Consider the following 12,886-nt stretch of genomic DNA (forward strand, 5'->3'; position numbering starts at 1 on the left):
ATCTGAGCCATTTGATTCTGCTTTTTCTTTTCATAAGACAGGACAGGAACTAGTACAGTCAACTGAAATAACTCACCATCTGCACAGACAAGAAAGCATTAAAGTTGTGACAAAACAGTAGCACAGTATTAAAGTCAAACTTAAATAACACTGAATACATAAAAATCTTTCCATTAGCAATATATTAATTTCTAGAGTGACAGTATTTGAGCTTCTTGGACCTCTCGGGGAAAGAGATCAACATTTCTGGAGACTCCAGAGGAATGCTTGTTCTCTGTATCACCAGAGATACCAAGTTAGCTGACCTTGTGCTTTATTCACTACACAAGTCTTCCCTGCATAGTTTTACTTTTCTTATCACTGACTGATATAATAAATATGCACAAATTCGCGCACTGGCCTCTTCCAGCAAGGCCAGACTAAGGCCTTCAGGAATACTTCCCCTCCTCCCTAGTATTAGTTTTCCTCTCCGTAAAGGGAGGCTTAGTTAATAGACCCTATACACTTAGGATAGAAGGTCTCACTTCCCTCTAATATGATTCCAGACTTGAGTCTCCAAAAGTATCTTAAAGCCTGAACTTTCCTTCCAGCTCTCCCTGCTCAGAAGCGGTAAGCATTCTGATTGACACAAAAAACTCATCCTAAAGATCAGCAAATAGCAGGAAGCCTTAACTGAACCTTACTGCCCAGATATCTTCAGAAGAACTGAAAAATGCATTAAACTTAAGCTCCCATTAAGCTGTGGAAAATTGGTAAGGGATCCTCCCACATAAATTGCCTGAGACTCTTAAGTCAGTCATAAACTAGTCTTACAGAAAGCTCTCCATCCACTCCAAACATTTACCAGGACTTCCATACCTTTCAATGCAATGACTTTACTGGCAGGGTTCATGATAGCGCTGTCAGCTGAAATCGGTCTTCGAATAGGGTTGCTGGGGTCATTCATGTCAATGATCACCACTTGAGCCTGTTCCCCTACTTTCTCTCTTATGCAGATGAATTTGTCAGACTCCATTGTCAGAGTGCTGAACCCAATGTTTGCTGGGTTGATGCCCAGATTTTGGAGCTGGAAGAGAAAAAAGGTTTAGCATTAAGTTACCACCTCGGTATAGCCACGAACAGCTTTTGTGAAAGTTGCTAGGCTTCATATATCTTTTTGTGACAATACAACCATGCTACCCAAAAATGGCATGGCACACAAATTCTTGCCCATCTTCAATTAAGCCCAGCAGGCTTTCTGAAGAAGCCCTGCAGCATTCAAGTGCTTGGTACCTTGTCTTCAAGGTCCATTTACAACTTACTGTTTTGAGAACTCAACTTTTGAACCCCTTATATGGTTTAAGGCACACTGAACTTGCCTGCTCCTGGCAGCTGTGCTAGAGCTGCAGCTTCAGTACTCGTTCCCACCAGCTTTGCTTCCAGCACCCTAACTTATTCCATTGAGCTTGGCAGCTATCACTGCTTCAAGCTTAACATCACATGTGAGGCGTCTGAGCTTTATCTTTATCCTTGCAGAGTTAAAAAAAGCTACCTGTCTAGCAATTAGCTTAGTCCTGTCCAGCAGCAAGGCTGTATACCATGCAGGAGCCAGAGCCAACACATATGAGATGGACACTGTTGAAATCAGAAATGGCTCATCCATAGCTATACTTAACACAGAAGATACCAATAAAACACCTCCTTTTCTGCTGAGCCAGTCTGCTTCTGTAAATGCACACCTTTAAATTTCCACACCTTTAAATGCACACCTTTAAATTATGTCTCTGGTACAGCTTGCAACAAAACACAGTTTAGTTAATACCACTTCATTGTGTTTGCAACAGGCTAGTGTATTAGGATGTCAGTAATGAAACAAAGTTTATTCCATTTTTAACAGTGGAAACGCAGAATGGTTAATTCACCTCACATACAGATAGCCGGCTTGTGGGTGGATATACCTTAAAAACTCAATATCAGTTTTCTACTGTTAGAAGAATTATCACTTCTAATACTTCAGGTATTTTTCTTTCTGGGAAACTGTTTGAATTTCAAGCCCAAGGTCTCCCAAGAAGGGCTAGACCTTCAAGCCGTTTTAGTACTATTGTACTAGTTTGAAACAAAACACTAAGCTCTTATCAGCTGTGCTCTGTAGGAGCTCCGAGATGACCATGCCTCAGCCGCTCTGTTTCTGCCTACTTGCAGCTTCTGATAAAGAGTATTTTACTATACTTCCCCTTTTCCCTGGCTTTCAGCCAGCACATGGGAGAAACAAGTAACATCTAAGTTATAATACACCAAGTTAACAGAACAAGCTTCACAAAAGGCGCTTCAGTGGATGATCTATATCACCCAGTGTATCAAGATAGCCAGATCTTGGTACAATTTAAGGTTGAGACTCAAAAGCAAGTCAGTTTTAGCTCTTTGGGTCTGCTGAAGGAGATAATTTCTAGAAGATGATACAGCCTTGGTGTATGGTTCTCTGGTCACTCTGCATTTAAGTCCTTGGTCCCAAAGGACACTATTTCATTGAAGTTACCTTGCTCATTCAAGAGAGGACTTCACCATTTGAAGCTCTTCAGTTGGACAATATGAAAAACATGTTCGGGCTCTTTAATGTTTAAGGGCTCATTTCACAACTAGTTTACAGAGTTAACACTGATATTTTGCTAAATCTAAGGTCTACCCAGCTTTTCTTCTTCAAAAGATTTTAAGAGAGATAAGACTAGAAGCAGAACAGACTTAAATGTAATTCCTTAAGCTAGGCATCAAGCCAGTTACCATGACTGACTAGCTGAAGCCGTTCTTCCAAGGCAGAATACCTACACTTCCTGCGACTACACTGTGACAATGAACAGTTTCATTCAAAGACAGCTCCCTTTACATCCATCCACCTGACAAAAAAGCCAGGAAACTTTCAGGTGAAAGACAAGTGTTTCATCAGGTCTCCCAAGATCCAGTCTTAATGCTTAAAATATATATATCAAACCCTACCTCCTTGACAGGTCAGAAGTCTGTTACTCAGATTTAAGTCAGTGTTTGAGGTCCTGCATCACAAAACCTGACCACACATTCTTCAGCAACATGGATCCACTTAAAAGATTACGGATCCAAGTTCAATTCTCCCTTTCACACCTTTATTTGGGTAGCGTTCTCTAGGCCCGAGTCTCTGATATTTGTACATCAGCTAGGCAGGGCCATATGCAACTTGGTCACACCCCTGCAGGCAGAGGTTTGAAGATGTAAGAGTTTCACCTGGTAGAGCTGGAAAGACTTACTAGGATGTGGCATTTCCTTTTGCTAGGGCTGCAAGCTTAACAAGTGCAAAATCATTTATCAAGCACTCAATTTCCTCGTTCATTTGGTAGAGGAGGATAGTTTCAGAGTGCCAAGTTCTCTGGCTGGAAGTCACTCGCAGCACTATACTCAAACGGACACTGTTGACAGAACAAATCAAAGAAGCAAGTCCTAGCAGATGGCAGACCTCTTAGGGAGGTCTGGACTTAACCACTGAATCAAAGTTGCTTAGATACTGCAAGACAGATTAATCTTAATCATAATCAAACTGCCATCTGCTAGGTGTCATGTCTGAGGTATCCAATCCCTAGTTAGTAGTGGAAGATGTTGTCCTTTTTAAACCTAAGACCATTTCCAAAGGCTAAATATTTTTTAGAAGATTTAGACTGGCACTGGAGGTCTGAGGAAAGCTTGAAGAAGCTTTCTGATGGAGGCGCAACCATTAGTGAGGTCTTTAAGTACACAAGCTCTTCTGCTAACATTTCATCTTTTAATCTCAACAGATCCAAATGCACGAACCAAGTCTGCTTCAAGCACCGAGTCAGGAAGTTGACTCTAACGGTGACAATCTCTGAGCTTGATTACACAAGGGCATCACCAGCCAAGAGTGGCACTTGCTTTGCTCAGCTGCTAAGGCTAATGGTAATGGCAACTTTTCCTGCCTGCACTCAGACCTGATGCACAGAACTCTTGAGAGTATAGATCGTTCCCTGTACCATAGGTTATTTCCCTCCCCAAACAGGCTAAAGTTCAGGTGAGTGAGGCAGGAGTGTTTATAAAGCTAAGCAAAGTAAACAGAGACTAAGATTACTATTAGGAAATATGACAGGAGGCATTTCTTTGGAGGGTTTTATTACGAAAATTTCAATACTACTCCACGTACAAACTCCTGAGTTTGCACTACAACTAAAGGAGTACGGGGGTTTATGGCAGATTTTCTACCCCTTCTCCTCTTACCACAGAGCAAAAAACCACACAAACGTTTAATATTGCACTCATTTAGGTCCACTACCTTTCACCGATTCACAAACAAGTTTAAAAGATTGTGAAAGAAAGAAGGAATCGTAAGATACTCCTACATTATACTACGAAAAACACATCCTTGGCTTTCAAGCAGATATGAAAGCAGAACTTGCTAGCTGTGCTTGGGCAACCAATTTACAGTTCAAGTTATTTTACACCAACATTTGTTGGAAAGTTCAGTTATACCAGACTCCTGAAAGCATGTTGAGAAGAAAGTGTTCTGTGAAGTAGCTGCTCCGTTAGAGCAGAACCACGAAACAGGTTGCCAGAGACAGCAGCAACTCTTTTGTTCAGCAGAGATGTTGCCTTGAAGGACTCATCTACCTCGAGGCTGGATACTTCAGTCAATTGCAGGCTGTACTGAACCATCAAATTCTATGACAACATTTATCTGAACAGTGTTGAGAGGTGAATCATTATAACATGGAAAGTGAAAGGCTGATTAGTAAAATTATTTTTTCACTGGAAGATAATTCAAGTACGTTCTTGGTAACTTACCCAGAGAAGTTGTCATATTACATCCATGTTTGACATCAAACTGAATGGTAAAACTGCTGACAAGAGCCTCTTTGTTGACCCCTTCCTGGAACATTCGCTTTCTTGTGACAGTTTGCTTAGCTGTCAAATAATTTCTCCTTGCCTACAAGGAAGGGTGCGGAACTGCTGAGTACGCACTTCACCTCGACTCTCACACTCAACAGGATATAACCACTGTTCTTGCAGCCACAAGCAGCTGCTTAGTCTCTGCCCAGAGACTCCTTATCTACACGCAGCTAGAAATCACGTAGCTGGGAAGTGCCAGTTAACAGAAATATTCCCAGTCTTTTGAGAAGCATGGAGCTCCTTGACGTGCGGTGAGTCACGTTACCTCTATTGCAAGGCCATGCTTCGCTAGGCTTTGATTGAACAAGGCAGACACCAGGCTACATTTCAGCCACTCATTTAGTTCCATACATGAAAATCAGCAAAGCAAACAAGTCACACAAAAGATTTATATCTGTGCTGATCTGTTAGAGTTACTGCCTGCGGTTCTGTAACACAGGAGTCCCACAGCCAGTCAATGGCTCCAGAGTACTTCGTGTTTGCCAGTGCAAGGCAAGAGCTACAGTTTGTGACAGGCTACGAAGTTATGTTTTCAACAGATAAGACACCTCTATAATATTCAAGAGCTCTTTTATTTCTATATCCTTCCTATTTTCTGCCTCACCCTCAATAGGCTGAGGTGGCCATCCGGTCTCAGCAGCCACAGGCATGCTGTGTGACTATTTCAGGTACAAGCCACAGCTGAGACTGTACCTGCTGAAACCCGAGTTCAGAACCACTGGCTGCCATTCCTTATCTTTGGTTAAGTGCTAATGAGTAGTGCCACGGAGAGAAGCAGGCCTGTTGACTTCAGTACCTGCTGCGAGGGACATGCCAAGAGGAATAGCTTATAAACTGCTTAACTAATTGTTCCTATCCAATTAGTTGACACACACACACTCCTCAAGACATTTCGATTCTTCACAGCATTCTTTGTTACAGATTCTCCCTCTGTAAGAATACTCCAAACTCACTGGTTTTAGGAATTCAGATCCACTAAGTAGCAGAGGGCAAGACCCCCACCAAAACAGCATTAGGCACAGCAGTTCTGTCTTTAATTCCTGACTTAAAATACCAACAAAAGACATAACTGCTTCAAATTAATGCTGTTAGACCAGAAATCTAGTGTTTTAGGATATATTAAACTGTCTCACCGCCAGCGCAATACATGGAAGCATTTTGTTGTTTGTGAAGAAGCTGTGAAGTAGTAAATTGATAAGTTTTATTAGATGATGCCTCGGCTGTCCAGTTTTATTCAGCTCGCTCTTTGGATTCTGAGAGCCATCCAAGTACCACCACACTAGAACAGCATAGCCACCATTCAGGTTTGCTCCATCAATGACCAATGGATACAAGAACACTACTCCTAGTTTAAAAGAGTAGTTCTGTCTCAGCATCAAGTGCACAGCATGAGCTGACAGTTTTCTGTACTGTCTAGACAAGTCTACAGAACAATTTATTTTTTTTATTTAACATATATTTAGGTTCAGAAGAGTATTTATTAATGCCTTAAGTCACACCAGTACAGTGGTGTGCCTGGTCCACATTCAATTTTTATTTATTTCAGCGTAGGGTGGCTAAATTAAATGGCAATCACAGTTCATCACCTGCTAACTTGTCTGGCTCCTTCTCATTCATCAGGAACATGTAATCTTAGAAAAGCTCTATGCACCTACCACAGTGAGCAGTTGTTTTACTTTCACCCTCAAGTGCACAGAAGCACCAACTTATGGAATCCCTAAAACCTGGATACGAGCAGCCAGATTTGCAATCATTCGACATACTGAACTCTGATCTCCCATTACACGCCTATTGGACTGTTTCCTCATTGCTACTTAAAAAAAAAAAGTAGCACTATAAATTTTTATAACAAGAGTCCAGTGGTTTTGATAGCACAGGAATCAAGTTTCTCCTTGGAAATTCCCAAGGAAAAAGTTTCTCCACAGTGTGTTGTTGATGTTCTTTTGTGGCAAGGCAGGCATCTAGAGTAGACAATACACAGATAACATCCTACATATTTGCGACTACTGAGATTTCAGAGGTATGCAGTGGGACTCAAACAAACAAGACCTGAAGCCTGACTACACATTTTGGTTTTAGACTTCACTTAGTAAATATCCAGAAAGCTTACTTAGTCCTAGTAAGCTAACTACTTGCACATCTTACTTGCCCAGACTAGACCTGTAGCTCAAATTCTGGGTACAAAGCATGCTGTACCGCGCACCGAAGAGACAAGACATTCAGGAGCACAACAGTGCAGGGCTTCTGGAGCCTTTAACTCTTCATTCCCATATCACCTAGCCAAGATGCTGACAACGACAGATAATGCCCTGAGTAGTGTAAGATGGAGTGCAACTGGGTTGAAGCTGAAGATCAGGACAAGCTTTGTATGGACAGTTACTTGACCATTTTCTGACCTGCAGTAGTAGATCCATGGAGAACTAGTATTGTACTACACATAGTGCTGACTGCCAGTCTTTTAGATTAATTAAAAAGCAACTTTCAATAGCGTTGCAAGAACTTTCCCATTCATATCCATCACCTGCCTTTTTATGAATAGGGCGCCAGTTGGGTACCCTGTCTTTCGTTAAGCATCAACCGCAAACTTGCAAGTCTTACGCAACACCTGTATGACAAGTTTCCCAGATGATGTAGGTCAGGCACAGTTCAAGAAATTGTATTATTCAGTCCACGAGGACCTCCTATGAACAGCCTGGAATACGCTAAAGCAGTTCTGGATAGCAAAAATGAGGCAATATCAATGTTTCTGTTCTCAAAATTTACCCCCAACAGCAAGTCAGAAGTTGCAGCACGAAAACAGTACCTCCGAGAATCCAAGTTCCTCTGAATTTTTTCAATGAAATAAAATGAGGAAGTTCAGTAGGTACAGCAAACTGAAGCATTATAGGCAAGAGCCACGTGCATGTAAGCTCAGAAGGCTGGGCACAGTCTTACAAAAGACGAGCTCATCTATGCAGTTGTAAAATCTACTGGTTAAGGCAGTGCTCTACAATAAATAGGATCAGGGGAAAAAAAAAATACAAAGAAACAGGTAAATCAGTCTTTAGTCAGAACAGTCACGTTCCACAATAGTGCTGGCCTGAAACCCATCAGCACTTCTGGAGTGAAGCAGATGAGTTTTCTTATGTAATAGTACTCATGTCATTAGAGACCTGGTAGTGGGTCACATGCAAGTTTGTATCTTAAATAATGTATCATAGATGTGTTTCCACAATACTTTATTAAGAGATGGGCTACCCAGAGCGATGAGTTTCACCTGAGCATACAGAACCTTCTCAATACCTGGTTCTAGGCTATAACACTACCAGGAGAGGCAACTTGCTCAGAGCTGAAGCTCTGGTCAACTCATGAGATTCTCCTGTCAGTGCTGCTCGCTAAAGAAGAGTCCAGGGCTATACCTAAGCTATGAATTCCGGCCTGGTTTTAAACTGATATTGAAATAAAATTACCCAATGCTCAACAGTTAACTAGCTAGATAAAAACCAACCATGACAGCATTTTTTAAGTCTAAAAATAACGCTACGGACAGTGGTAATTTACACAGCAAAATAAGTATTTTGCAATTGTTCTTTTAACAAGGTGTCTAGAAACTAAATTCTTTCCATCTGGGTTAGAGAAAAGTCACTACAAATCATGCAAATCCATCACTACGTTAGTGCCCACCGCAGTCCCAGTTAGCTAAGCACAAACCACATACAAATGTTGACATCTCAGGGACGCAGGGCTACAGACAGGTTGCTAGAAGCCAGAAGACCCTGCCAAGGTATGTTGATGTAACTTTTATTATACAAGTTCTCCTGCAAAAATACTCCTCTGCAGTGAAGCCAAGCTTAATACCATCACAGCTACAGCAACTCAGGACGAGAAGCATGGCTCGTAGTACTTCACCCTACAGACTTGTCAGATAGGAAGTACACATTGCACAACTGTATTACTGCTTCCAGACCCCTCCCTGTACTCCAGCTTCACCGAGAGACATTAAAAGTGCATGCTTATTTGAGATCACTGCAGGAATGCAAGGTTGAGTGACTTCAGAATTTGTTACTAGGGCCTTTAGAAAGCCACGTTAAAGCAACTAAAGGCCATCACTTGGGAATAATCTATTGGCATGTGGTTATGGTTTAATGATACCCAAACCTACAATTTGTTAGAGGCCAGTAGGTAGCAGACAGAAAGTGTAGACCTGGCACTTCTGTGCCTGCACTGCCACAGCCGTACTGCAGGGAAGCCCGCAGTAGCTTTCACATTTCACTGCAATATGTGGTTTTTCTTCACAGAAGATTACATTACCAGTCAGAACATCAATAAAATTCTTTAATATGTCCTTACGATTATCTCAGCCTCGTTAAAAAAACAAAACAAAACAAAACAAAACAAAAACTAAGCAACACACGGAGACAGCTTGGCCACCTCATTAACCTACCCCCCTCGCCCCCTCCCTTGCAGATCCGCTGCTGAAGCGGGATCTCCCACTCGCACTGCCCCGGAGGAGACGGGCTCTCTCCGGACAAAGCGAAGAGGAACCATCCGATCCGCACTCTCCCCTCCCAGAGCCGCACCGCCCAGCAGGTGCTAGCGTGGGCACGGCGCCAGCCTCGCCTACACCACCGGGATGAAATACACTCCACCACCCAGAGCGGGGAAGGCTCGGTGGGGACCGGGCAAGGGCAGGATGCCCGGCGCCGGGGCCCGCACCTCGGCCCCTCACCACCTCCCCAGGACACGGAGGAGCCCCGCGGCGCCGCAGCCCTTCCCCTCACGTCCGGGCCCGCGCGGAGGCAGCAGCGGGCGCGCTGGAAGGTGCCCTTCGGGCGGCGCGGCGGGCAGCCCGCGGCGGGCAGCCCGCGGCGGGAAGGCGCTGCCCGAGCTAGGCGCCGGCAAGGCCTGCGGGAGGGCAGCCACCCCGCCGCCGAGGGGCCCAGGCCGCCCCGCGGCCCTCAGGGAGGGCCCGCGGACAGGCCCAGGGCCTCTCGCCCAGGCACCGTCCCCGGGCGGCTCCTCCGCCTGAGGGAGCGGCCCGCCCGCCCCAGCATCCGCTCCCCGGCCCGGCCCGGCCTCCCCCGGCCCTTCCGCGCCCACCTGGAGGTGCTCCTGGAAGCGAATCGGCAGTATCTGGGCCATGGCGGCGGCAGCGGGCTGGGGCTCCAGTCCGAGGCCGGACCGGAGTCACACCTCAGCGGGGTCCGGGCGGCGCGGGGAAGCGGGACCGCAATGGCGGAACGGGCCAGCGAGCGGGTAGAGCCTCGGCGATCCGGAAGCTGCCCCCGCCGGCGGAAGGATACCGCTGCGGAAGGAAGAGGTCTGCCCTCACCTGCCGGGACCGGCCTTAACTGCGCCGTCCGGGCGGAAGGATTCCGGCGAGGGGAGCGAATCACTCGCCGCGGAGCCAATGGGAGCGGCGGAGGGATCCACCACCGGAAGGGACTATTTCGTATCTCATCACTCCTCCCTCCCCGGCCTTTTTTTTTTGCCACATCATGCGACCGAGGTGCGGCGGCGTCACTTCCGTTCCGCGCTCGTCGCCCCGGTGGGTCACGTGCAGGGGGGCAGAGCGGCCGGGCAAGGTGACTCGCCCGGGGCGGGGGGGGGGCGGTCGCCGTGGAGACGGACGGGGGCAGCCCCGGGCCCGGGCCCCCGCGGCGGCAGCACCGCGGCGATGAGGCCCTGGGGCTCCCCCCGGTCAGCGCGAAGCCCCGGGCAGGGACGTGAGGGATTTCCCCCGCCGGGGCCGCCGGTGGGGCCCGGCCCGTGCCCCCGCAGGCTCTGCCCGCCGCTTTCTCCCCACCACGCCGGCTGTGGGCCTCGGCGATGCGCTGCTGCGCTCCACTGAAGAGAGCCTTAATGGACAGAGGATGTATTGTTCCGTGATAATCCTAATTAAAAAAAGAAAACGAAGCAGGGAAGGAGGATAAGCTGGCACCGACCTTCTTTCCTGCAGCAAAACCAATGAACATCGGAGGCTGCAGCGGAGCCTTGAAACTCCAGGGATGGTCCAAAGGACTCTTCCCGTGTAACACTGTTAATAAGTACAGTAACAAAATCAAACTGCAAATTTCCTTTCATGTTTATTAAACTTACAACATAACCCCAGCCCACAGAAACAGGTAAAACTTAACTCTTTTTACCGGACTGCTTTACCGAAAGGCTTTACCAAAAATGGCTGGCCAACCACGGCTTTTCTTAGATCTTTCCTGATTTTGCAATCTCAGGGTTGTTTCCTCATGCTATTTTTTTGCTTTGTATTAAATTCACAATTTCAAAACCTCTGAGCAGCCCTGGAACACAGGGGAAAAAAACTCCCTTCTTGCTACTAAGAAAGTTGAAAAAAAAAAAAAAAAGCATTAGGATCTGCCAAGAGATAGATAGCCCTAAGCAAGAGTGGGCATTATACTGATCTCAGACCTAGCGTGTGGTGCAAGTCATTTGACTTGCAAGCGGCTTTTATATATATAAAAATATATATAAAATATATTATAAAATATAATATAAATATATTATTTTATAATATATTTGCAAGATACATTGCAATATATTTGCAATATACATTGCAAATGTAAATCAAAGTAAACAGCAATGATTGGTGTCCTTTTGCAAAATTCAGACTCTAGGTTTAGTCGAGAAAAAGCGCCGGCTTCTCAAAAGCAGAGTCTGAGCAACAGCGTGAAAGAACAAAACCCTTTTCCACCTGAACCCAGGATAAAGGGCCCAACGAAAGAGGAATCGTTAGCCAAAGACTAATCACAACCAGTAATTGTTTGATTCCCTCAGGCACTAGAAAGGCATTCATCTTGCTGCCGTTTCTGTGCTCTCTATGCACAGCGAAGGGGCAGGCGGCAGCAACGCTCCCGCAGTCAGGAACTCTGTGACCGGAGCTCGCAGGGCAGCCGCAGGCATCGCGGCTCGCTCCTGCTATCGCCGTCACGACGAGGGTGTTGCTCGAGTTAAGCAGCCTGGCGAGGTGGCACCCGGCAGCGTACGCCGCAGCCTCTCCAGCTCTTCCAGACGGGAATCACGCCTTCCTGGCTGGGTTTGGCAAGTACGCAGACCAGCCTCAGCCCTTTCGTTTTAATAGGTACAATCACAGAAAGGGGGACAATTACCAGATCTACTACCTTCTTTATGAAGAATAATAATATTATCGTATTCCCCATAAGAGAATCCCAAGGTTTTTGAAAGCTTATGATCAGCTACAGCCTGTGCAGTATAGAGGTGGAATGCTTAGCGTTTTACACCGAGCGCTAAGGCTTGCTTACGTCATCACTTTAACAGAGTTAGCTAGTTACCTGAAAAGCAACTGAAGGTGACACATAGTGCAAACAACTGAGGCAAGAAAAATGACAGTAAGTTCTTCCAGTTTTTTGGAAACTGTCTTATACAAAATGTTACTTACTGAAAGTGAAAAATAGCAAAAAAGACAAGCTCCACACTGGAGCACTGGAACATTTTAAGATTATTAAGGTGACAGAAGGGGATTACCTCTTTACTGAGAAGGAAGCAAACTTTATGATGACAAAGCATCACAGTTCTTTGCTACTTATATATTTGAGTCAAGGAAAAAAAGCTAGTATTTCCTTGCGTATTCTTTCTACACATTCGAAACAGTCGTTCTTCAGACCAAAATCCGTACATCTTAAAAATAACAGTCACCAAATTCAGAAAAACAGTAGGCAGAAGGCCTGCTGACGGACTGCAGGGCATAACCTGGCTGATACTGGATTGACTGCCGGGTTGTTTGGGGTTTTTTGCCAAATGGAAAACACACAGTGCTAATTCATCCCTGGCAAAAATTATGCAGTTTACAAGAATGTGAAAACATTTACAAAATACTTTGCATACGAAGGCATCTTCGCCCAGAACCACCGCTGTACATGGTACAGCACAATACACAGTAGGAACAACACTGTCTGCAACACAGAAACATCCTTTTGAATTTAGATCCGATGTTCCATCATTAAAAGAGCACTTCCTACACACTTTCCCAGGTAGT

At 45.3% G+C, this 12,886-nt stretch overlaps 1 protein-coding gene across 3 annotated transcripts in view; it reads right to left on the bottom strand.

The window, feature by feature from the left end:
• The window catches only part of CLTC (clathrin heavy chain), a 33,945-nt gene extending 23,580 nt beyond the window's left edge, over positions 1-10,365 (bottom strand). The window contains exons 1-2 of one of the 3 annotated variants that reach the window (XM_075168451.1): positions 10,211-10,364; positions 859-1,066 (exon numbers count right to left, since the gene is read on the bottom strand). In XM_075168451.1, coding sequence (XP_075024552.1) covers positions 859-1,015 — 157 coding nt within the window. In that variant the 5' untranslated portion in view covers positions 1,016-1,066; positions 10,211-10,364. Of the gene's footprint in view, positions 1-858; positions 1,067-9,978 lie in introns of all 3 variants that reach the window. The other 2 variants (XM_075168450.1, XM_075168452.1) reach the window with 2 other exon arrangements.
• Positions 10,366-12,886: the final 2,521 nt, after the last annotated feature.

The sequence above is a fragment of the Calonectris borealis genome, chromosome 19, assembly GCF_964195595.1.
Source record: "Calonectris borealis chromosome 19, bCalBor7.hap1.2, whole genome shotgun sequence".
NCBI lineage: Eukaryota > Metazoa > Chordata > Aves > Procellariiformes > Procellariidae > Calonectris > Calonectris borealis.